This window comes from Ooceraea biroi, chromosome 6, assembly GCF_003672135.1.
Source record: "Ooceraea biroi isolate clonal line C1 chromosome 6, Obir_v5.4, whole genome shotgun sequence".
In the NCBI taxonomy this organism is placed as follows: Eukaryota; Metazoa; Arthropoda; class Insecta; order Hymenoptera; family Formicidae; genus Ooceraea; species Ooceraea biroi.
This window is the reverse complement of record NC_039511.1, coordinates 14,021,969-14,047,019: the sequence shown is the minus strand read 5'-3', so window position 1 is coordinate 14,047,019 and position 25,051 is coordinate 14,021,969. Positions and strand designations below refer to the sequence as shown.

Genomic DNA, 25,051 nt, shown 5'->3' with positions numbered 1-25,051 from the left:
AAATGAGAAAAAGACAGCACTCACACCAGTAAAGGAAAAACCAGACTAGATTAGATTTAATAATAGCAGACCTCGAAAAGGAGGTTAATAAGCGGTGGTGCCACCTACGTGGAGGGCGTGGCGCTGGCTCTAAGGGTAGTTTAGTGTCCGAGGCCTCGAGAGGCGCGTAGTCGCACGGAGTGCTGCCCCCGGAGAGCGCGATTCCGCACTCCCCGAACGGGACGGCTACGAGAGCGGGAGGAACGTGCGCGCTTGAGCGATCGAGCGTGCGAGGGTGTTTAAAAAGTGGACGGCGCGGAGTGGGTAGCGGGAAGAGGGTGAGAAAGCTGCGTGAAATGACCGACAACGCGAATCGGTGCTGCCTCGTGTGCGCGCGTGCATCGGCGAGAGAAGAGCCTCGCCCGGGCGGAGATGAGCGCGGGCGATCACCGTCCCGTGCGTCTCGTTCTCCTACCGATGACGCCACGTTCCGCAAGTAGGATTCCGTGCAAAGGACAGGAAGATACCGTCGCCACCGCCACCGCCGGCGGGACGAAGGACGCGCCGAGGACCGCACTTCCTCGCTCCTGGCGGCAGTGACCATGGCGTTTATCCCGCTGCACGTAAACGGTGCTCCAGTGAACGATACGAGGCACGTCGCAGGCTGATGCTGCTGCTCCCGTTAACCGATCGAAACATCTGGTGCGTTGAGAATAAGGGGTGTTAGAAAAAGAAGGAGAGGATTACGGAATCGCGAGCGCGAGCAGCTAACGAGAACGTAGTGTGATCGATAGTGCGATGAAGGCATGTAATCTCCTCCACGGTTGTTGACTCGCGAGGAAACGGGAGTCGAGAGCTTGCTCGCTCAAGTTACTGTAATTTTGAATAACGAAGAAAAGTTTTCCAAATCTTTCCAAATCTCGCAAATTTAAATCTAAATTAATTTTTAGCGAATTTCTAATTGTTTTCTTCCTTATTCCTGGATGTTTCTTTAAATACTTGAAGATTAAAATGTCAGTGAAAGTATAAAACATTTTGGTCGCGTTTCCAATATAAATCTGTTAAATTAATAAAATAGTAATTAATGTATGTATTATATATGTTCTGTCTCATAATATGCTTTAACCTGTTAATTAAAGTTTAATTTGTGTTAACTCATCCAAATTTTATATCGTAGCAAGAGACGAGATTAAAATTAGTAAAACTAGTGTATCTTTTTAATAGTTAAGGGATGAATCAGAGTTTTTCTGATTCACAAATCCTCTAATGTTTCAGATTAGCGACGAAGCTACGAAGGAACTTAGAAGGCAGTCTTCTTGTTAGAACATGTTATCGGAGACTCGTGATAATCGTTATGACTTTATCTGTGGTGATCTTCTTGATCAATTTACGTGATTCTTTCCTTGCATGGTGAGTACGTCGAAATTAAAAAGTAAGCGATTGCAATGGTGTCGTGTAGAATGATGATCGTTTACGTCGCGGATTCCGACGAAGACAAAGAAAATTCAGCGCCTTCGTGCTTACTGCTATTGACGTATGCCCACAGCAGACTGAAGTGCATCATTTTGCATTCCAAACGGCACATTGCTTATCCGCCATAAGGTAAGAAAATATACTTTACCTCGATAAATCGGTGAGAAAAAAAAAGAATTAATATATTTTTCGATATTATATTTATCTGCTACTTTACGTTTAAAGAGATACTGAAATTCGTGAATAACTGATCGATCTCTAATACTACCTTCTTCGACAGTTCGATAGTTTTCACAATAATCAAAAAAACATTGGACTGTATTCTCTAGGAGTTGAGGAAAAATCGAAATAAATAATTTTAGTGAAAGAGAAAATTGTTTTTAATTTTAAATTTATTGGTTGCTCAGAAAATGTGTTTATTAAAAACACTAAAACAACGGGACGAATATATGTTACAACCCAATATTTACGTTCGATCCAGTTTTGAAACCGGTTTTAATTTAACAGGACCTCGTTAACGTAATTAATTTAATTTCGTGTAAACTTTGAAAAATTAATGTTTGCTAGGGCAACAAGGGCAGTCGATACGTTATGCAAATCCTAATTCGTTAAGCTTAAATCACGTCGAAATACTAGTTTGATTCTATCTCCCTATCCTCTCGTTTAATCTCATCATGATATACGCTATTCTTCGCGGAAAGGAAGATGTTATCTTACAAGCAATATGTTATAATATAAGCAAACGAAAGCGAAATATAATAATATTTACGAGCAAACCTTCAACTATAGATTTCGTCATTTAATATTGCGGTACGTGTATAGCGTTTTAATCGTCGCATATAATTTTTCTTCTATTTGAAATTTAAATTATTATTATAAATACTTTATACACAGGACTATGAATATATTATATTTTATTATATTATACTATATTTTAAAATAGTTTGTGAATCTTTTTATTTGCATGTATTTTCATGTTATTATAACAGAAAATTCCAAAAATTTTAAAGTTAGCAATTTGGACATTAAATTAAAAAAATAAAAGTTTATTGCTCCATCTATTTCTGAAAATTTATTTCTGAAAATTCATTATTTATTATAACTATTGATTTATTGATTCATTATTTATTATAAGTGATTTATTTGTAAAACATTCGCTTTAATAACTCCGCTTCGAATAACCACATTATGATGCGGTTATAACGGTACTATGGCAATCAGCAAAGAAATAGGCAAATTAATCGGCGGAAGATGATCAGACAATCGGAAAATTTCAAGGTCATCATGTCTCTGTATCGACTTAGCTCGTATGTTAATTAAACACGAAAGCGAGAAGAGGCTTTCGTGACTGATCGTGTTCACTATCGTCCCAGAAAACTTATTCGCGGCTTCTGTGTGGATTTGACTGGGTCAGGGCAAACCACGTGACATTTTAACAGGGTGTAGTGATTTATGCGAGACGATCTAAAGACGATCCTGCAACTTGCATTTTCAATGCGTCAGATTTTATCCATATGATCAATTGCAATATCTCGAGTTAGATTCTAAAAAGAGTTTTGGAAAAGAAATTTGTATTGATGTATATTGAAACGACGTCATAAAATTTTGATAAATTAAGGGCAAAACTATATGTGCGATATCCAGATATAATTAAAGAGCTTAGCTTGAGTTAAGCTATCAAAAACACCGATAAATATGAAAAAACTTATACGATTTATAATTTGTTTGGCTGAAAATGTGACACTTTAATTGGCCACTAATGTAGTGATGAAGGTTTTAGACATTGAAAGAAAATCGACGAACAAGAAATGACATTAAAAATTAATTCGATAAAGTCAATCTGTGATATTACAGGAATCAAAGGTGATGGCACGTGTTACGCGTACTCGATTGAAAATGGCGAATACGACTGATTCATCTGCCACGGCTCCAGGCAGCCTTCTTTCGTCTTCAACGACGGCCCCGTTTACTACTCCATCGACGTCGGTTGCAAGCTATTCGAGTGAGAGTTACACTCTCAATTATAGTGGTTTGTCCAGCCTGGGTAGCTACTCGCTGGATGATCTTAATTATACGGAATTATGGATGGACGTCTGGAATGGTACTCAGATTAACAATGTCACCGAGAGATTGAACGCAACAATTCTCGTACCGGGTGGCTACTGTGACGAATGGGAGGCTGCTCAGCACAAGCTCTTCCAGGTGAAGTCTCGCTTTTCAATGTTTTGAGACTACGAGTTATGAGAGATTCAATTTTATGAGGCTTAAATATAGCCAATATCTGAATTCTGAATTTCTACAATATAAGACTATCAATCAACTTTTTACTTTTCCCTATATACAGGGTGGCCCATTTAAATTTATACAGTCGATTTTTTAAAAAACTAAAAGAGATACAAAAAAATGTTTTAGACAGACATGTCACGATTTCGAGGGGGACATAAGATGATACCATTGGTTTGACCTTGAACAGTCGTTTGAAGGTCACGCGAAGATCACCTTCAATTTCTTAAATTGAAACCCCAACTTTTTATTGCAGATTCTTATTCTCCATCGAAAAGTAAGTAACTTTTGTCTGAAACATTTTTCCGAAAAATGTCATCTTATGTCCTTAAAATGTCCTTAAAACTCATCTTGAAGATCATTTTAAGGACATAAGATGACATTTTTCGGAAAAATGTTTCAGACAAAAGTTACTTACTTTTCGATGGAGAATAAGAATCTGCAATAAAAAGTTGGGGTTTCAATTTAAGAAATTGAAGGTGATCTTCGCGTGACCTTCAAACGACTGTTCAAGGTCAAACCAATGGTATCATCTTATGTCCCCCTCGAAATCGTGACATGTCTGTCTGAAACATTTTTTCGTATCTCTTTTAGTTTTTTAAAAAATCGACTGTATAAATTTAAATGGGCCACCCTGTATATAGTGCTGTAGAATAATTCACAACAGAATACCCTATTAAAAAATTTCGAAGTTAAAAAGAATAATAAAAGTCTAAAATTTTGAATTTGAGGGACGCACGCTCTCCTAACGTGTATGTAGTTAAAAATTTTTGGTAAATTAAATTTATCGTTAAGCATATCGATTTCAGGCGGCGAATTTATTTTTTGCGGCTGCCTTTCTAGTGCCGCGCTCGTTCAAAGCTTCCGTTTTGGCTCTTCGCACATTTCTCACGGCAGGCTTCATGTTGGCGGCTCTCTGGGCCGGGATTACCATATGTGCCCTAGATGCCATGTTATGGTGTTTAGCCCTCGGTCTGCTGAACGGCATTCACTCGCTGATACTCGCCTGTCGATTTTTGCCTCCGGCTCTCAGTCCTGAACTAGCCGAACTTTATCTGAAACTCTTCAAACCTTACAAAGTTAGCAAGAAGCACTTTCAGGAACTCGCGAAAGAAGCGAGGATACTCAAATTGGATTCTGATCAAACTTACGCAACGGAAGGGGTCACACCAGCGGATAAAAGGCTGTCTATTCTTTTACGTGGGAAGTGAGTGTGTCTTCAATTTTAATTAAAGATCAAACCCCTCCGAACAAAAGCGAAGTATTATCCGCGAGAGAAGGTTGATTCTATTAATTAAAATTAATGTATTATATTAATGCAGACGCGAAATTATATTTTTATCTTATCTATATGACATTCGTGAAATGGAACTGAAATTAAAAAAACACTATTCCGACCTTTCTTTATATTCTTCAATCGATCCTTTATTAATTTAATTTTATTAATTAAATAATTCTTTGAAAAGAAGAAATCTTTATCAAGATTCCTTTGTCCAGGTATAAAGAAATTTATTTCATGCGTTTTTGATATTGATGAATCGTTCCATCTATTTCAGATTGAAGGTAACTTGCGACGGCACGCATTTGCATTATGTCAGAGCTTATCAGTTCGTCGACTCGCCCGAATGGGAAGCGATGCACGAAAACGACGCTGACGTCTTCCAGGTGACGATACGAGCCGAAGAGTCCAGCACTTATATTTGTTGGACAAGAATGAAGTTGCTTAGAGTGCTCCGACATAGGCCTCTGCTTAAAGTCGTTCTCAACACTCTCATCGGTAAGGACGTTACGTCCAAGTTGTACGCCCTTAACGAGCAGCTCGCTGGTGTCGCAACCGCCAGTGAGAACGCCACGTCCAATCCTTACAGGGGAGTCTCGAGGAGTCTCAGCGTTGACGCTGTTAATACCGAAACTGCTGGAAGAGTGCGATCGGCGACTTGGAAAGCGCAGAGGCGGTGCAGCAATTCACGCAGTAACAGTAAGTGTTGCAACTGTTTCATTTGCTCTTGATATTTTCTTGTTACTTCAAATATATATACAGGGTGGCCCATTTTAATTTATACAGTCGATTTTTTAAAAAACTAAAAGAGATACGAAAAAATGTTTCAGACAGACATACCATGTCTCATTAAAAAAAATTTCAGACCGGAAGTTAGAATTCTGAAATTTTTTTTTAATGAGACATGGTATTTTTTATTACAGATTCGGATTCTACGCGAGAAAACATGCAACTTTTGTCTGAAACATTTTTCCGAAAAATGTCATCTTATGTCCTTAAAATGATCTTCAAGATGAGTTTTAAGGACATTTTAAGGACATAAGATGACATTTTTCGGAAAAATGTTTCAGACAAAAGTTACTTACTTTTCGATGGAGAATAAGAATCTGCAATAAAAAGTTGGAGTTTCAATTTAAGAAATTGAAGGTGATCTTCGCGTGACCTTCGAACGACTATTCAAGGTCAAACCAATGGTATCATCTTATGTCCCCCTCGAAATCGTGACATGTCTGTCAGAAACATTTTTTCGTATCTCTTTTAGTTTTTTAAAAAATCGACTGTATAAATTAAAATGGGCCACCCTGTATATACAGGGTAGGGCAGTTAAGGTGTTACAGACTTATATCTCGGAAACGAAGCATTTTAGAGAAAAATGTTTCAGACAAAAGTTGCAGGGTTGGAAGGGGGCCACTCAGTGGAGGTAACAGATTGGTCATTCGTGGTCATTTTCAAGGTCATTTAAAGGTCAAATCCAATTTTTTAAACAGAAACCCATACTTTTTATTGCAGATTCTGATTCTCCGTCGAAAAGTAAGTAACTTTTGTTGGAAACATTTTTTTTTAAATGCCCTTATCCCGAAAACACAGGTTCAACCTTTGGTGGACCAATGATAATAACTCGCTTTATAACAGACACTGAAGTTTTTTTTTTAGTATTTTACTGTTTACCGTCAGCATTAGCGTTACCCAGTGTGCACCACGTGGAGGTTGCTGATCGGATTTGCACACCTTGTGGCCCTGAAAAAGGCTGGTTGCTTCGCTTTACACTAATCCATGAGATGTTCAAAATGTCCTCCAGCATTTTCTAAACATAATATACTTCTTCTGAAATTACGTACTGCTTCTTAGTGTATATACAGGGTGTCCCATTTTATATTTGTCAGTAAAATATTTCGATACGACGTCGTTTCAGAGAAAAATGTTTCAGACAAAAGTTATATGGCTTCGAGGGGGCAAGATGATGATATTCTCAATTTAATTGTAGATGGCGCCACTTTCGAGATTTCATCATGGCGGCCATTTTTTTAAATGGAAGTCGATTTTTCTCTCTAAGTAAAAGTTGTAGCTGACAATGAGGCGAATACAACGGTTTTTTGTTTTTTGAAATTGGACCATTTTTCAGTGAGTTACAGCGTTCCAAAGTATACTGTTTTATAATTTAAGTATACACATAAACCAAATCTTGTATCGAAAAATGTTTCTTACAAAAGTTTTATGACTTTAAGGGGGACATAAGATGCTGCCACTGATTTGACCTTGGGTGCACCTGTCAAGGTTTATGTGAAGGTTAACTTTTTTTTTAATGGATCTCTTTATTTCTCATTATACAGTCTTGTAGCTTACCTCGAGAGCTTTTCAAAACACTATAATAAAGTATTTTTTCGTTAAATATTCGAGTTATGAGACCTACAAGTTACAATACTGCCGGCATTTGCATTACCCAAAGTGTACCGTTCTATTAACTATCCTACTTTTAGCGCTACCCAGGAACAACGGCGTGGACGTAGTAGGTTTCTGTTCCCTTCGGGGTGCTTTATTAATGTGAGTCCCCTTGCCTCTTACAATTGGGGTGCTTTTTTTCAAGATTTGGTTTATGTGTATACTTAAATTATAAAACAGTATACTTTGGAACGCTGTAACTCACTGAAAAATGGTCCAATTTCAAAAAACAAAAAACCGTTGTATTCGCCTCATTGTCAGCTACAACTTTTACTTAGAGAGAAAAATCGACTTCCATTTAAAAAAATGGTCGCCATGATGAAATCTCGAAAGTGGCGCCATCTACAATTAAATTGAGAATATCATCATCTTGCCCCCTCGAAGCCATATAACTTTTGTCTGAAACATTTTTCTCTGAAACGACGTCGTATCGAAATATTTTACTGACAAATATAAAATGGGACACCCTGTATATACAGGGTGGTCCACTTAAATCGATCATCTTAGATATTTCACTTGTTTTTAATGATACGAAAAAATGTCTAAGGAAAAAGTTGCACCGTTCGAAGGGGCTATCATGATGACAGAACAAAAATTTTTTCAAGGCTATTTTTTTCGGAGATTCAAAGGTCAAGATACTTTTTTTAAATGGAACTACATAATTTTGTTTGCGCAATTTTATAGCCAACATCGAGAGGAGTTCAGCGACCTATGACAACATGACCTTTAAATGATCTTGAACGCGGGAAACAGAAAAATCAAACTTTATGCTCTTCAACACAAAAATTTATTTAAGGAGGTGTTCGAAATGATGTCCTCCGACTTTAATACATTTTCTAATACGATGCACAAATGATACTCTTACTCTTTCTATCATTTCTGAATTTATATTAGCACATGCATTCAAAATGCGCTCTCTTTATGTTCTCTTGTGTAGTTGGTACATCATTGTAAACAGTGTTCTTTAACACTCCCCACAAAAAAGTCTAAAGGATTCAAATCAGGAGAACGTGCTGGCCAACTGATATGTCCTCCTCTTCCTATCCAGTGTTCCGGAAACATTTCGTGTAAAACTGTACGTGCAACACGTGCGTTATGAGCCGGACAACCACCATGCTGATATCACATTTGTAAACGAGTTTCTAACGGCACCTCTTCCAATAAGTTTGGTAATTGTTGGGACAAAAAATCAGCATATTTTTGACCATTTAATGTACCATCAATAAAGAAAGGGCCAATGATTCGATTGTGTAAAACACTACACCATACATTAAGACTCCATGGACGTTGACGTTCTACTTGTCGAAGCCACCTTGGATTTTCAACGGACCAATAGTGCATATTTCTTCTATTTACTTGTCCATGGTTAGTGAAAGTTGATTCATCGGTAAACAATATTCCGTTGAAGAAGAATTCATTGACCTCCAACTGTTGTAGCGCCCATTGACAAAATTCTATTCGATTAATAAAATCATTTCCATGAAGTTCTTGATGCAATGCAATGTGATATGGATGAAATGAGTGGCGTTTAAGAATGCGTAAAACACTTGTCTTGGAAATACCAGTATTTCTTTGTATTTGTCGAGAACTGATATGTGGATTATTTGCCACTGCAGCCAAAACAGTAACTTCTGCTGGTTCATTAGTTTGCAAACGAGGTCGCATTTTCTTACGTGAACAAACACTTCCAGTTTCACGAAATGTTTTAATAAGACGGTCAAAAGCAGCGCGAGACGGTAAACGCTTTTCAGGGTATCTTTGGCCGTACATTCTCTGCGCCTCTGTAGAGCTTCTTCCGCTTTCACCGTAAATAAGAAGCATTTCTATTCTTTCCTCTTTCCTATAATCAGTCATATTTAAACTCTGATATCGAGAAGCTCAGGAAATGAACTGAACTGCGAAAGCATTTCACGATCATAAATATTTACATACACATACACACACGCACGCAATACATGTATGGAATTATTTCAATCTTACATTCCATTGAATTCCAGAACATGAGAGTGTTTACCGATGAATCAATGTTCACTAACCATGGACAAGTAAATAGAAGAAATATGAACTATTGGACCGTCGAAAATTTAAGGTGGCTTCGATGAGTAGAACGTCCATGGAGCCTTAGAAAATGTATTGAAGTCGGAGGACATCATTTCGAACACCTCCTTAAATAAATTTTTGTGTTGAAGAGCATAAAGTTTGATTTTTCTGTTTCCCGCGTTCAAGATTATTTAAAGGTCATGTTGTCATAGGTCGCTGAACTCCTCTCGATGTTGGCTATAAAATTGCGCAAACAAAAATATGTAGTTCCATTTAAAAAAATTATCTTGACCTTTGAATCTCCGAAAAAAATAGCCTTGAAAAAATTTTTGTTCTGTCATCATGATAGCCCCTTCGAACGGTGCAACTTTTTCCTTAGACATTTTTTCGTATCATCAAAAACAAGTGAAATATCTAAGATGATCGATTTAAGTGGACCACCCTGTATATAATAAACTTAACATACCTCAAGTTTTGATCTTTTACAATACATAAGGAAGATTTTAATACGTTCCGACAATATTGACACATGTTTTACGCGAAATTCAGTTCAAAGTTTTAAAGACTAAATAATGACATCGAAGATGATCGCGATTTTTTGTTCTTAGAAAATTCTCCAACCCGATATTCGCATCAGTATTGGGCGCCAGTGGTGGCGAACCATTTCCCACCGACCTCACCGTTCATCCACAGCCAGAATCTTGGCTACTCGTTATTGCCGCAAGGTATCCAGTTTTCGCCGCCACCGTCACGAGTGCCCTTGTCTTATCATTCTCCCGTGGCGCGGCAGCGAAGCGGCGGTGCTGGTGGCGATTATACTCTGCTACCTCAAACACCGAAACTCGAGAGGAAGAGATCTCGAAAAGGAACTAGAGAGGTAGATTGATTTCATCCGTTGATTCCATTTCGTTCATTTCCCTATGAAGATAAAATAGCGAAGAAGCCTGAATGTGGTAGCCATTTTTACATCGGATGAAACGAGATTGCACAGACTTCAAAAACAAACTAAAAACGAACAAAAGTACAAAGAGAACGACATTCCTAATAACCCTTTCACTCTTATGCGCATCGAATCGTATTTTTGTATATCATCTATTTTGCGTTTTTAGTTTTTCTTCTTTCGGTCATTCTAAACAGTAATTATTTATTTAAAAAACTACGTGTCTTTAACTTTGTTGTTATAAAAGTTATGTTGTTTAATAAATAAATATCTATTTTATGTTGCAGAATAAGAATTTAAAACATTTAGCTATAATATTGGTTTTACAACTAATTTAAAAAAAATCGGGTTAACCGAAAAGTTTGTGCGGATTTATTTAGCAAAATTCAAACGCAAAACTTTGCATTAAGGATTAATTTTATTGAAGCAAATATGCACCATTTTTTTATGACTTGCCATCTCTCAGCTAGCCACCACTTGTACCACTTTGATAAAATGCTTAATTTTCATCGGCGAGGAACTAGGCCAGATGATTTTTGAGGTCCTCTAAAAAATGAAACTAAACCAATGGGGGAGTTCTGCAACGGCCGGAATAAGTGGAAATCAGATAGTACAAGGTCGAGTGAATACGGTGAATGAGGCAAGACATTCCAGCCAAGTTGCAATTATTTTCGCTGGGTCTGCAAAGAAACGTGTGATCTGGCATTGTTTTGTTGGAACGTAACACCCTTTCTATTGACTATTCAATTCTGGACGCTTCTTGTCGATTACTGCCTTTAGTTACTTCAAATTGGGAACAGTATTTGTCCGAATTAATCGTTTGATTGTTCGGTAGAAGCTTGTAATGGATGAGTTGTTTTGCAATCCCACCAGATGCAGAGCATGATCTTCTTTTTGCATGCAGATTGGCCTGTGCTGTTACTGGTGGTTTACCTCGCTTGCTCCATGATCTTTTTCTCACTAACGTTTTCGTAAACGATCCACTTCTAATTCACTCATTACCAACTTTTTCAAAAGTTAGTGTTAGGTTTTTCATTTCTTTTCAGCAATGAATCGGATGGAAATGCAGTCCATTTTAATTTTTTTCAGTCAACCGATGTGGCATCCAATCATCCAGCTTCTTTAGCTCAATACCAGCTTTTTTGTATGCGTTCAAAACAATTGATTAGCTAATATTGAGTTTCTCTGCGATCTCCCAAGCGGTGATTGCTGGTCCGCATCAATTAGAGCCACGATAAAGTCGACATTCGTATTGACCGGCCAACCGGAATCAGGAGCAATCTTCAAGATCCAACTCTCCTGCACAAAACTTCGAAACCATGGCACATTCGTTCGCTAACAGCATCCTCGCCATACATGGTGCATATCTTTTGTTCAGTTTGTCTCGCATTTTTATCTTTATAGCAGTAAAAAATCATTACGCACTGGAAAGACACGTTATTTCCTTCTATTCTCAAATTGCTGCTAAAACACTTGCGTTTACTCGATTGCAATCACTTTACTCAATAAATGTGCGCTGAAGTGTTATCTTTTCGAGCGTACATATAGTCGATAGATTGTACTGAAGTTAGATTATACAAGGTGTTTTATTTTAATCGCTTTAATATCTCAGAAGAAAATCATCCTAGCGAAAAATGTTTCGTACAAAAGTTTTATTACTTCGAAAGAGACACAAGATGGTACCATGGTTTGACTTTAGATGTAGGTGCCAAGGTCATGTAAAAGATTTAAAAAGTGATATTTTTATATAAAAATGTTTTAAATTCCTTTCAAAAAATTATAATATATTTTTCCAATGTTTAAAATTTGTAAAATTTGATTTATGTATATATTAATAGTAATACTTTCATTTACAATTATTTTAAGAAAATTGCTCTTCATTTAGGTGTCATTATGTCTATGATAAAATATGAATATAGGTGATAGTAAAATATGAATTTTTTTCAATTTTTATATTTGAATTATAATCCTAAATTCTTAATATTATTAATATATTTCAAATTCTCTCTCTCTCTCTCTCTCTCTCTCTCTCTCTCTCTCTCTCTCTGTGTATGTGTGTGTGAGTGTGTGTTCAACTTGGAACTTGTCTCGATATTAATATTAATACTTTTATTTTAAACATTTAACAAACTTTTAACATTTCTCCTTAAACAATCGAATGCAACGATCAATAACAAATGTAATTACTATATTAATTACTATATTGGGTTGTAACATGTACTTGTCTTGCTTTTTTAATATTTTTAATAACGAATATATATTACAACTTAATATTACAAGTTGGAATTTTTTTTATTGTTATCCAAAAATATTTTTTGAATACCAACATGTTATTAAGATGTATATATTTGTAGATGTATATACCTTTAATAAGAATGCCTGAAGTTTCGACTATATCTAAATGCATTATATTAAAAAAAGATATTATATTTGCGGTTTCTATTCCTAATTTTACACGTTTAGTTATAGACATTTTTCCATTCATTAAGGGTTTGTCTGATTTAGATTCATTCCGACAATTTTGACAGTTTCATAAACAAATGTCCAGCACATTATAACGATTATGACATCAGTACATTGTCACAAGTACTGAACATTGCTTTCGTTAACATTTTCTATAACACTAAATTCTCATTTTTAGAACTCTCTTTTTTTTTCCTATATCGTCATATCTTTACATTTCAACTTGCTTTGCTATTGCCAGTATCACATTTTCTATAACTATCTGATCTGTAATTTTTCAAGCAAACAATCTTTCATGGCCTTATAAGTTTCAAAGTTTTCAAAAATTTTTTTAATTTCTCTTCTCTTTAAAAAAAATTTAAGTGTCTTTTATCGATTTCTTTTAGTTCTTTTTCCTAGTTCCAATTTATACAATCCGAAAAATGATTATTCCAGGTGACCTTTGAGACACCGGTATGACGCTCGCTCGACGGGGAAGGGCCTGCCAGCATGCCTCTGCTCTCACTATCACCGCAGCGCTCCACCTAGCCCCGTCGTGATCTTGTCGCCATCCTAAGGCATGCTGTAAGACTCACTTAGTAAGACTTTGAATTTCTGATCGATCAATGAATGGCCTATACATCAATGAGACAACAGGAAGAGAAAACATGACGGCTTCGATAACGTGCAAATATGACTTTGATACCACGTGAATCCCTGATATTGCTAGAGATTACGGGGTAACGAAAGCAAAGAATGCAGTTTTGACAATTAATTTTTATATCCTGCAAGTGCCATCTTACGTACAGCATACACGCACATAGGAAATTAAATCAGGCGGCCGTCATAGAAAAAGAATTCCAGCGTGAATCGCATTCGGAGCTTAGGCATCGAAGCTCCGGGGTGAATCCGAAAGTGTGTGAGTTCGAGTGTGTGAGGAGAGACCTAAATACTGTTCTTGAGTTAACAGTGAGGGAGTGGTAATCGATAAAGGACATTGTAAACGAAAGACTAAATATAGATATATTCGCATTGACGAATATCGTCTTTGTGTACATCTTTACATCGACTGTGATTACAACGGATATAATTATTAAATCTTCAGAGAAACACTGATTATACATATATACATACAAGAAAATACTCGCGTAATTAGCTGTCGCAGTAATCACACATGCATGTTCCAAGTCTGCATAAATTATATGTCCTCCATAACAATTTTCAGTTTTGATAAATTTGTATTTTAGGGTATTCACAGTTCTTTTGTAAAGTGTTACATCATATTTTTGATAAATCTTTGATTTCGCAAAGCCTTTCATTTTTACACATTTTACAAAAACAATGTCTACGAGGGTTGTCTAATGTCTAATAGTTCGAAAAGTTCTTGACCTGACACAGAGATGATACCAGAAGTATCAAACTGCTACAATTTTTGACAAGGCAGAATGGGCATCAAATTCAATATATGCCACTCTTTATACTATTAATAAAAAACAATAATTTTTGACAAGTTTGATCCTGCAAGGGGCTACTGCCAAAATTTCAGACAAATGCGTTCATTAATTTCTTTGTTTCAGTTATGTAAAGAGTAAACTTTTTTAGTTTTTTTAAAATGGATAAAGTTGAATATCGCACAGTGATAAAATACTTTGTTTTCAGATTTAGCCCCCAGTGACTTTTTCCTCTTGCTAAACACGAAGAAATGGCTCGCTGGAAAAAGATTTGGTTCAAATACTGAAGTAATGAAACTAACGCTTATTTTGAAGGTTTAGAAAAATCATATTATACAGATGGTAAAAAAGTTAGAATATCGTTGGAAGAAGTGTATTGAGCTGAAAGAGGACTGTGTTGAAAAATAAAAAAAATTTTGCAAAAATCATGTGTTTTCTTTGTCAGGCCGAGAATTTTGGGACTATCCTTGTAAACATTGCTTTAATAAATCATTGGATTCATAAAGTCTTATGTGAATTTAATGATTATCATATATTTTCAATGTGTAATAAAAATATAAAATCTTTTTTACTGCATCTCGTAGCGAAGGATATCTATCTGTGCAGCACAACATGGTCAGGATCGCCGCATAAAACTAGTGCATAAAATGCGCATTCATAATAAATGTGATATGTCGAAAAAACACTTTTTATCTAAAACCGGCGAACGGAAAATTACATTTGCACTCCTCTAACGAAATATAAAAGAAATATAAGCAAAAAAAAGAAGCGAGAAAGTGAAATGGAACATATAGTTAAATGATCTAGATATATAACAATAAGTGCTTTGTTAAAGAAAAACCTGCAATAATGTGCTTCAAAAAAAGTAGTTGATCGTAAGACACAAATTATAAAGTTTAATTATTCACGCTGATTAAATGGAGGAAAAAAACTAATATGCGTTTGCATATAGGCATATAGAAGAAAAATAACATGTGTGTGTTTGTATGTTTCTATGTTTATATAAATACCGCCGTATACGAGAGCGAGGCCGTAGGAAAATCAACAAAGACGCACAAACAATTAAACAGAAACAAAAGAAAAGAAAAAAATGCAAAAGAAAAGAAAAAATTAGTTAAAACATACGGCTGTGTAAAGGCGAGTAAAAGCGTAAATATTAAATACAAAAGTGTTTGTAGAGTATTGTAATGTTATGACGAAATGTGTGAAATTTTACGAGGCGCATGTCGGAAAAGATCGTCGTTGTTTAAATAGAAGTTACTTTCGTCAAACGAGATGAGACTGTTACCATGACTGTTCTATTATTACGTAATTGTTTTTGTAAAAACTGAATGTGTATACAGCAAGTGAAAATATATAATAACTTTATATATTTATAACGATCGAAATTTGGAAAGACTGAGTTGCTGCTAGTATTTTTGTTAGGTCATTAAATGACATTTGTAGTAAACTGAACTTAATTAATTATTACATTAATATGGATTGTCTATTTTTGATTGTTTATTTTTCTTTTTTGGAATTATTTTATTATTTATTTTAAATTTCGAAAAGACACGATTGCGCAGGATTGCGCAAGATCTATTTTCCGACATAGACACAAATGACGTCGAACCTAACGTCAAGATGGATCTAACTAACAATAAGTAATCTTTGTTGACGTTGCGTCAGAAAAATAAACGATAGTAAAACGCATTGCGTATGATGGGCTGTAGCAGACACATTATTACGAAGATATATTGCATATTATTATTATTTATGATTACAATATGTTCCTTATTATGTTAGAAAACCTATTTCTACCTATTACCTATTAATCTATTAATCGACCTATTAAGGAACATGAAGCACACACACATTATTGGACATGAAACATAATCCGATCCAAATTCGAATTTTTCGAATTCAAAGTTTTCTTCGTCATTACTTTATGTTGTAATAATAAAGCAATTTTGGAATTTTCGAGTTTTCAAATAATTATACAATTGAAGAAGTTAACTTAAATAAAGAGATTTCGCTACTATAAGAAAATTATAAAAATGGTCCACCACTCAATAAATAAACCATTTTTTTAGTAATCTTAACAATATTTTTATAAGCATATATTTCTAGACTAACATTGAACTCAAATCCAAAAAGTTAATATAACATTTATAAAATATAACAAATACAAACATAACGAACATATAAACATCGAAATAAAAATTTAATAAATACAAATTTTTTAATTGAAGAATTTGTTAATCAGATTGTCAGATTGTGATTACGAAGTAAGAACTGACAATCGATCGTTCACCTTTATCCGCACTGTTTTATTATTGATGTGATATACTTTTAATTCGTCATCGTTGTCGTCAATATAATCAATATTTTGTGGCGCATCTATAACGTGCTGACGCTGATATACCTGATATTTGTTTTTTTCCTTTTTTCGTGGAAGTTGTATGACTATGACATAAGGTTTGTCCTCTTCAGTATTGTCCACCGAGTCCTCGTAAATAGGTGCATATCTATATAAAGAATTGAAGCAAACATGAACATGAAAATAAAACAGCATTTATAGTGCAAGGATACATTGTGTATCACTGCACTATAAACTTAATTAAATATCAAGTTATTTAATAAAATTAAACAAGTTTTAGAACAAAGATAGTGCTTTACCTTTCGTAATCTGGTTCAAAAATGTGATGATTCTGTGGTAATATTCTTTTGGAACGATAGTGTTTCGAGGATTTTGCAAATGACTGCCATCGTCGTGGTCGCCATGGATTGTAAAATTTATATGGCTTAATAGGCTTGTAGGATTCGCTAAATTTTATTAATTCTAATATTAAGATACATGCAAGCAGAATAATCACAGATAGCTGAAAATAATTATCATAATTTAATTTATTCAAGAAACAACAGTCGTAACACTAGTAGTATTAATTAATTAACTTACCTTCATTTTTTGTATGTGATGCGAAGATAATAAAGCCTCGATTGTGTGAGATAAATATCTCTAACACATTCAATCTGTTCTTATTATGGATTAAATAAATATGTTATTTATACCAAAACGAAATAACACTGTTTTAGCAAAATTTTCTTGCTTTATTATTTATTTCTATCTTTACCAATAAACTGAAAAAGATATATTTTTGTTAATTTATTTTTTTTGAATAAATTACAAATTAATTCGGTGTTTTTTCTGAAGAAATTGAGCCTTTATTATAAAAAATAATAAACATTTCAATCTTCGAAATATTCGCCATCATTTTCTAATACTTTTCTCCATTTATCAGGCAACTGATGAATCCCTTCGAAAAAAAGAAAATAAATAAAGATCAATTTCTTTTAATAAATCATCGAATTAATTTATACAGCTAATAAAATAATTGTTCCAATCTTTATTTTTCACAACCTTGTAGTAAACAATTCCGTTCTACACATTTAAATAATGCACCACATAAAATTGTTAGATATGACTTAGATTTCTTGATTGTAAGTCATTAGAACACTCCCGCAACCAAGTTCAAATTCAGAACACGTTAATACTCATTTATTGTTGAAACTTTCGATAAAGAGAAACGTTCGCTTGATCGGACAGAACTTGAATGAACCGAAAACTCCAAAGTCTTCAGCAAGAAACTTTCTTTTATATCTTCCCTTCCATTCCTCGTGATCCGCTTAAAATAATATGCGTACAATGGCGTACACATACTGCCGTAATGATACAATCAGATTTATTACAACTTATTTCTTGATAAAGAAAACCTTTTAAAGAAAAGTATACATTTTAAATATATTTTGATTATCTGTTTTTCTCTCCAATATGTCTCTTAAATAAATAAAACACATAAAATAAGAAATCGATCATGCAGGAAACGATACAAAAAAGTACTTAGCATAAAAATATTAATGATATTGTGCAAAGAGTAATAATTCAAAAAAAGGAACAGATCGTGCTTAAATAAAACATGTCATATGTGCAAACTACATATGTGATCTAACTTGAATAAAAACTTGGAATTTTATTTTTTATTACAATATTTCGAAATTTAATTTTTCATTCTCTAATATGAATTAGCATTATATTATTCTAAAATATATTTAATTTTTAGATAAATAGCATTAATCGTAGAAAGACTAAACGTAGAAGGGATGTTTATGCCAAGTACTGTGGCTGGAGTTGATGAGCCGTAAACATAACGGAGAGAAAAACGAGGACGTCTATAAAAGTACTTTCGAGATACTTTCGACGACAAGACACCTGCAGTATGTGCACACTTTCGAAGATCTGTTGGACGTTGGAAGGAGATGGTCATTGAAGATGTTACTGTGTTGTCCATTTCGCCAATGCCGTCGTATAATCGAGAGATTCTGTTTAAGTACTTAAGAACTTTCTCTTTCTAATTAAAGAGGAAGATATTTTAGTCGCAGCAAATAATTGGTTTTACATTTGAATAAAAGATGTGAATATCTTTTATAGATCTTTATTCAACTTCTGGAGATCTTGGGACGTAATAATAACATTACAAAATGTGTATTGTTACAATTACATTCGCAATTAAATTAATAATACAATTTTTCATGCTGCCACATAGAAATAGTCCGTAGATCTTTCTTAAAGAAGTACAATGCAAATACTTCATCATTACATTATTATTGTTTCTTACCATTTTGCTTATCGAATAATAATCGCTGTTGTAACTTATAATAAATTGCAATAAAACAATTGTCCATTTAAATGATGATTGTCTCCAATCATAAACGTTAGTTAAAATAACGTTAATCACGTTAACGTTAATTCAATCATAAACGTTAGTTAATATAAACGTTAAAAACGTTAGTTCGTTAAAACGAAGTACATTATTTTAAGCAGATGTGTCATTTAAATATAAGTAGCCCCTTATGTATAAATATTTAAATAAGTGTATAATTAGTAAGTAAGTAAGTAAGTTAAAGCTAACAATATATTTTAACTATATCTAAATTAATTTACGTATATCATGTATTTATCGTAATTTCACGATAAACTATTTTTGTGCTTAGTAAGAATATACGGATATTAATTCCATTTTCTTATAATATTTCTGGCAGTACATATCTATGTAAAAGACTTTCTTGTCTTAAAAGACTAAAATAAAAAAATATAAAAGACTATAAAAGACTTAAAAAAATAATTCATAAATAATTGTTTTGAATATATAAAATGCAGATAAAGATTTTAATTTTATTTTATTACTTCCTTATAGTATAAATATAAATTTACAGTATATGAAAGTTTTTATTTCGAAGGAAATCGACGAAAATGTCTCTCCGATTTTGATGAGCTTGAAATATGTTGCAATGTACATACATAAAAGTAAGGGACACGTTTTTCTTTTTTATACGTACCCATGCGCACTTTTAAAAAGTAAAACAGCCCTTCGAAAAAACATCGTTACCATGCCGTCATTCTGCAGAATTCTTTTTCACTGAGTATTGTATATAAACATTTGAAATATAAAAATGGAACATGACAATGATAGAAAATCTTAAGGATGAGGAATGACTAAAAGAGAGATTACGTATTATCGATTCTATTTATTATTGATAATAATCTAAGAATGCAATATTGCTATGACAGCAATTAGTTAGCCGTTAGCAGTTGATCGGTATCAACGATACTACAGATCTCATTTTACGACAATACTTGAATACTTTCTATATTAAATAAGATGGTATTCTATACGTCGCCAAATACGTCGTTAAATTCGATCTAAAATCGAACTTTTTGTAACTTAAATCAGAATTCCTACAAACAATTGTAGGGTATCAAACTTTACCGCATACGCTGTCCATTTCTAAACGATATCTACATCCAATAAAATCCAACAGCTTTCTTCGATAGTCCAACCTGATCAATCAGCACTATTAAAATCAACAGGATCATTATTATTTCTTATCCAGATTGGCATCGCTGACTAAATTACATTTTAGCGAATCAAAGGATATTCCGAACTGACGAAGTAGACAATATCTCAATACTAGTTACGAAAAGAGGGAGAAAGTTCCGCACGAAATTATACACTATACACTATACATTCGCCTCTTGGGGCTCAGTACAATCAGTGGGCTTGATCTCCAACCACCAGTCGTTGGGATAGTGATACTTTTGTAATTCTATGCCCTCCCGAGGTACGGGCATTAGTCGGCCGCCAAATTGTTTTGCTGGTAAGGGTGGTATTACGAGTTGTGGTGGGAAGCACTGCAGACTTGGCGAGAACTCGCAATCCGGAGGCAAAACTCGCCTGGTCCAACCGACCCTTCTCACCATCTGCGTCTATAAATATCATATGTGAAACTTTATTGTACATTAATATCAAGTCTCCCTTAACGATGATTTCAATCTATCTCTTTCCGTTTTTAGATTATCCTTTAAACATGTTTTGTCCTAATTTTTTGGAGACTTCAGAGAAGACTTATGCTCGTTAGAATTATATATATGTTTATAGTTTGTAAGTCCAAGTAGATAGATACAAGATGGATTTGACGTAGTTAACAGTATGCTAGGATCTAATACAATCAGATCGTAATGTCAACACACGAGGAACGAAAAAAAGACAATCATTAATCATGGATTGAAATTTTTTATAATCTAAAATTATTTTCAAAAAACTAAATATACAGGGTGTCCCATGGAAGTTGCTGAAAGTAAACGATTGGTTCTCCCCTCCATGACTTCAGAAAGGATCTTACGGTTAACGGTCGTTCATCCGAGTGTCCGCAGTTTTATTCTGGTTGTGGTAGATGCAAGTCCGTGCGCGTCAAAATGAGTAATCTGACGATGGAAGAAAAGATTTATCTTGTCGAGTGCTTCTTTTCCAGAGGAAAAGTTTATAGCAATGCTTACAGGGGGTTTCGTACTAAATACGGAACACATAAAGTTAAGAGCGAAAACACGCTGAAAAGGTTAGAATTTATTATTTCTTTAAACGTATGCGTTACGTCACTCCATTTTTTGGCAATAAATCTGCATTAAAATAATGTTTTGTGTTATTTTTATCAGAATTATCGATACTTTTATGCAGTATGGAACTATCCAAGACCGTAGACATGATCTGCCAGGTCCTTCTGTGTCTGTAGTTGCAGAAGAAAACATTGAAGATATTAAGAAGTATTTTGAAGAGAATCCAAATTCTTCCATTCGAAAAGCTGCCCAAGCTCTTGAAATATCCAAAACAACGTTACCCAGGATTTTAAAACATTTCCTGAAAATGCATCCCTATAAAATAACATCGCATCAATTGCTAACCAAACGCGCTATGACGAAACGTGTGGAATTCTGCAAGACGATAAATGGAATGTTTGAAGATGGAGAACTTGATGCAAAATTGATAATTTACACGGACGAAGCACATTTCTGGCTAAATGGTTATGTTAACAAACAAATATGTTAATAAACAAAATTATAGATTTTGAGGGTCGGAAAATCCCAACGTTTCTCTGGCTAAACCTTTACATCCACAAAAAATAACAGCATGGGCTGCGATCTCGGTAAAAGGAATTTATCTGCAATTCTTCGAATCAACAGTCACTGGTGAAAGTTACAAGCAGCTTCTCGAAACACAATTCTTCCCTCATGCAAAAAAAAGAGGCCTGGTCAGAGGATTTCATTTCATGCAGGATGGAGCGACACCACCACACCGAACCCAGGAGGTCTTCGAAACAATCCATAAAGTTTATGGCAATCGAGTCATCGGTCTGGGATACCCTAAATTTGCCCAGGGGGGGCTAGAATGGCCACCGTACTCGCCGGATTTAAATCCATGTGACTTCTTTCTTTGGGGATACATTAAGGACCATTGTTATGCCGGAAATCCAGAAACAGTGTCAGATTTAGTAGTAGCTATTAAAAAGGTCGTCAGCAACATTAAAGACGACATGTTAGAAAAAGTTTTCACAAGTTTTCGTAAAAGAATTGATTTTTGTACAAATTCAGATGGTGCACACTTTGAAAATATTTATCATTAGCTTACTCGATTATTAGCATATTTTTCATTAATAAAATAAACTGATATACAAACATTTTGCTAAATTTTATTTATACCCATTAAAAACTGCAGACTTTCCTCTTTCCAACGCAATTTTTGTTTTTTCAATCACTGCATGCGTTTAAAAATGACAGCTGATTAGTTTCAGCAACTTCCCATGGGACACCCTGTAGGAATTTTCCTTCTAGAAGCTTTCTTACCACTGCGTCTTCCTCGAAAACGATCACCTCTATCTTGGGTGCATCCTCGCCGACCTCGTGCTCCTGTATTCTATAAATTCCTGCCGCGTGAAGGTAAGTGGCGCTCAAACCGACCTCTCGGAAGGCTTTCGTAATTAAGACATCGTCACGGAGCGTATCCACTAAACATAATTCCACTTTACGGGCCCATGGCAGTGCACGGCCAATGCGAACTTGACCCCAAAGGCCGCCCAGGCAGAGAAAGTGAACGATACCCAATTTAGTGAGTACTAAGTGGGCCCTGATCAAATGAAAAGAGAAAGAAAATTATGCAAGCATAATATTTATATAAGCCTAGCATTAAGGACTAAAAATAAATATTTTCTGATTTTCTAAATTCAACTTGACACCAATTAAAAGCAATATTTTATTAATTTCATATACAGTTTTGTAATTTAACGTCTTGATTGAAACAATGAAAGAGTGAGAATGTTCAGAATGTCTCATAAGCGAAATCATGTCATTCTAGGTTTATTTTCTAGATTTATCTACCTCTTCCCTGGATTGTATTCGTGAATATCACAAATACCAACCTGTAAGCGAGATCGTGTAATTTTTCAGTAAATTCTTCGGGCACGCTACATGGCTGCTGAGGACTCTCTTGCCGACTGAGACTATACCAGAAAAGCACGACCATCAGAAAAAATGCCGTCAGCGCTCGCACAGGAGTGATACGAAAACGTCTCCGTGGACAGAGACTCATGCTGATATCCTAAAAAGTAAAAAGTATTTGACAATTTCAGTCAAAAGCAGGTAAAAGCATTTATAAAATAAATAACATACAAATCAATTTATACGTATTTATATGTTACTTGAATAAAAATTTTACGTATATAAGATTTCAAAAAAATCAATATGAAAGTTTCAGTATTTCTACGTAAATTCATTGACATTTGCTTTTATAGTTGAAAAGTTTTTAATTCTTAAACTCTTCCTATATTACTACACTCTTAAATTTTCAAGTTTTCGGATTTACGTGTAAATTTTAAATCCTTAAATCTAAAATACTAATTTTGATTTAATTAGCTTAGACATGGATAATCTTTTAGATCATTGAATTTTTATATTCTTATTTCTTTCCCTTAGAAAAGCCCTAAAGTCCCGGAAATTTAAGACTCATTGAACCCTATTTAACAATTATTGAACCCTATATATGCATCATATAATCTTCCGATTATATTTGCACTCTTTGATTCTTGAATTCTCAAGTTCTTCATCATTGAACTGCAGTTACTTATCTATCAATCACTTCGTCCGCCATATTCGACGGACTGAATATCAAAATAGTCACAGGAAAGACACTGATCTCTCTCGTAAAGCATGCGTGTCATTAACAACACACTGTTCGGACGACACTCGGTTTTGCGCAATCCTGAATATGGGGAACAAGCCACGAAGAACTCACGGCACTCGAACTACGTACTCGCGATGTGCGACGTAGTCATGACCCACGTGTGATTAATAGTGATTAAATTTCTTAGAATCTTCGCCCTACAGCTTTTTTCTCACTCCCCGCGATAAAAACCACCTTCTCATGAAGACGCCGGCACTCAACCCCTTTATCAGTTTAACGCGGCAACGTTGCAGATTATTGATTTTTCTGCTCTACCGACCGCCTCGCCTGAATTAAGTTATCCCCTTAAGATAGTAACGGGAAGTAACAAAACTTTAAACTAAAAAAATATTTACAGTTCGTTAATTATCTTTTTAATTCCAATGATACTTTTTCATTTTCATCTCAAAATATTTGATTCCTAGAATTGTTTCTTAAAAACTTGTCATTATAATTATAAAAATTTTCTGATAATGATTATGTGTATGATAATAATTATGTTATTTAATTACATCATCAATATCATAAAGAGAATAAAAATTTTTAATTTGTGAAGAATTTTTATTCTCTTTATGATATCGATGATGTAATTAAATAACATAATTTACCTAGCTTCATCAGACTTTTATCACAAGATTAGATAAACAAAAAAAATTAATGCTGCTTTTGAGAAAGCAAGAAATTTAATTTTTAAAGTAACAATATTTTTATACAGTAGAAATTTGTAATCCGTTGTTTATAGATTTCTACATTATTGACGGGTTTTACATGCATGTTGGTAATGATATGTGATATACTGATGCAATGAACAAAATAAATAGTTTTACTAATTCTATAAAAATAATTATTTTTTATATAATATAATAACATATTAAAGGTAACTTATATATGTCAATACATTTACTATTTACGTGTATACAAAGTAGATTGAATCCTATACTCGAGTATTGACGATACTGTTGTATCGAATCATGATAGGAAAGTAATTTTGGTTGTAAAGCCAATCGACTGTCAGTAGCAATTTCTATAAGCTGTTTAAATATGCTAAACGAAAGGAAAGTAATTACATATATAGAAGAAGCAACCCCAAAATAATCTTAACTTTCAAATATGTTATCTACATGATAATCACTACCAA

General features: G+C 34.3%; 3 protein-coding genes across 16 annotated transcripts; 1 reads left to right on the top strand and 2 right to left on the bottom strand.

The window, feature by feature from the left end:
- Nucleotides 1-143: 143 nt before the first annotated feature.
- LOC105276725 (blood vessel epicardial substance) lies at nucleotides 144-15,091 on the top strand. 12 transcript variants are annotated; one of them, XM_011334577.3, is made up of 9 exons: nucleotides 144-681; nucleotides 1,255-1,581; nucleotides 3,307-3,654; nucleotides 4,545-4,942; nucleotides 5,292-5,512; nucleotides 5,604-5,713; nucleotides 10,102-10,370; nucleotides 11,634-11,792; nucleotides 13,332-15,091. In XM_011334577.3, the coding sequence occupies exons 3-8, from the start codon at nucleotides 3,319-3,321 to the stop codon at nucleotides 11,770-11,772; spliced, it is 1,473 nt and encodes a 490-aa protein (XP_011332879.1). In that variant the 5' UTR covers nucleotides 144-681; nucleotides 1,255-1,581; nucleotides 3,307-3,318; the 3' UTR covers nucleotides 11,773-11,792; nucleotides 13,332-15,091. The 12 variants fall into 12 exon arrangements, 10 of the variants coding, with proteins under 10 accessions (XP_011332879.1, XP_011332882.1, XP_019886386.1 ...); XR_003406608.1 differs by lacking the exon at nucleotides 11,634-11,792 and adding an exon at nucleotides 10,900-11,073 and having other exon boundaries at nucleotides 145-681; nucleotides 1,255-1,389; nucleotides 1,526-1,581; nucleotides 5,292-5,713; XR_003406607.1 differs by lacking the exon at nucleotides 11,634-11,792 and adding an exon at nucleotides 10,900-11,073 and having other exon boundaries at nucleotides 145-681; nucleotides 5,292-5,713.
- LOC113562207 lies at nucleotides 14,732-18,654 on the bottom strand. Its single transcript, XM_026970769.1, has 3 exons — nucleotides 18,559-18,654; nucleotides 16,985-17,238; nucleotides 14,732-16,833 (listed from the first exon to the last, which is right to left on the bottom strand). The coding sequence occupies exons 1-3, from the start codon at nucleotides 18,652-18,654 to the stop codon at nucleotides 16,587-16,589; spliced, it is 597 nt and encodes a 198-aa protein (XP_026826570.1). The 3' UTR covers nucleotides 14,732-16,586.
- Nucleotides 18,655-18,782: 128 nt separating this feature from the next.
- Nucleotides 18,783-24,158, bottom strand: LOC105276727. Of its 3 annotated transcripts, none has more exons than XM_011334584.3 (4): nucleotides 23,819-24,158; nucleotides 23,114-23,299; nucleotides 22,542-22,821; nucleotides 18,783-20,630 (listed from the first exon to the last, which is right to left on the bottom strand). In XM_011334584.3, the coding sequence occupies exons 2-4, from the start codon at nucleotides 23,281-23,283 to the stop codon at nucleotides 20,385-20,387; spliced, it is 696 nt and encodes a 231-aa protein (XP_011332886.1). In that variant the 5' UTR covers nucleotides 23,284-23,299; nucleotides 23,819-24,158; the 3' UTR covers nucleotides 18,783-20,384. The 3 variants fall into 3 exon arrangements, with proteins under 3 accessions (XP_011332886.1, XP_011332888.1, XP_011332887.1); XM_011334586.3 differs by having other exon boundaries at nucleotides 23,114-23,292; nucleotides 23,986-24,158; XM_011334585.3 differs by having other exon boundaries at nucleotides 23,114-23,292; nucleotides 24,004-24,157.
- Between the last annotated feature and the right edge of the window lie 893 nt (nucleotides 24,159-25,051).

Coding starts and splice junctions, on each gene's coding strand:
- LOC105276725 (XM_011334576.3), top strand. CDS start 3,319: ATGGCACGTGTTACGCGTACTCGATTGAAAATGGCGAATACGACTGAT. Junction 5,714..10,101: donor CAGCAATTCACGCAGTAACA/GTAAGTGTTGCA, acceptor TTTTGTTCTTAG/AAAATTCTCCAACCCGATAT. Junction 10,371..11,522: donor CTCGAAAAGGAACTAGAGAG/GTAGATTGATTT, acceptor AATTTTTTTCAG/TCAACCGATGTGGCATCCAA.
- LOC113562207 (XM_026970769.1), bottom strand. CDS start 18,654: ATGGACAACACAGTAACATCTTCAATGACCATCTCCTTCCAACGTCCA. Junction 17,239..18,558: donor CAGGTGTCTTGTCGTCGAAA/GTATCTCGAAAG, acceptor TAATACTACTAG/TGTTACGACTGTTGTTTCTT. Junction 16,834..16,984: donor TTTGAACCAGATTACGAAAG/GTAAAGCACTAT, acceptor TTCTTTATATAG/ATATGCACCTATTTACGAGG.
- LOC105276727 (XM_011334584.3), bottom strand. CDS start 23,283: ATGAGTCTCTGTCCACGGAGACGTTTTCGTATCACTCCTGTGCGAGCG. Junction 22,822..23,113: donor TTACACGATCTCGCTTACAG/GTTGGTATTTGT, acceptor TCATTTGATCAG/GGCCCACTTAGTACTCACTA. Junction 20,631..22,541: donor TTTTCGAGGAAGACGCAGTG/GTAAGAAAGCTT, acceptor TGATATTTATAG/ACGCAGATGGTGAGAAGGGT.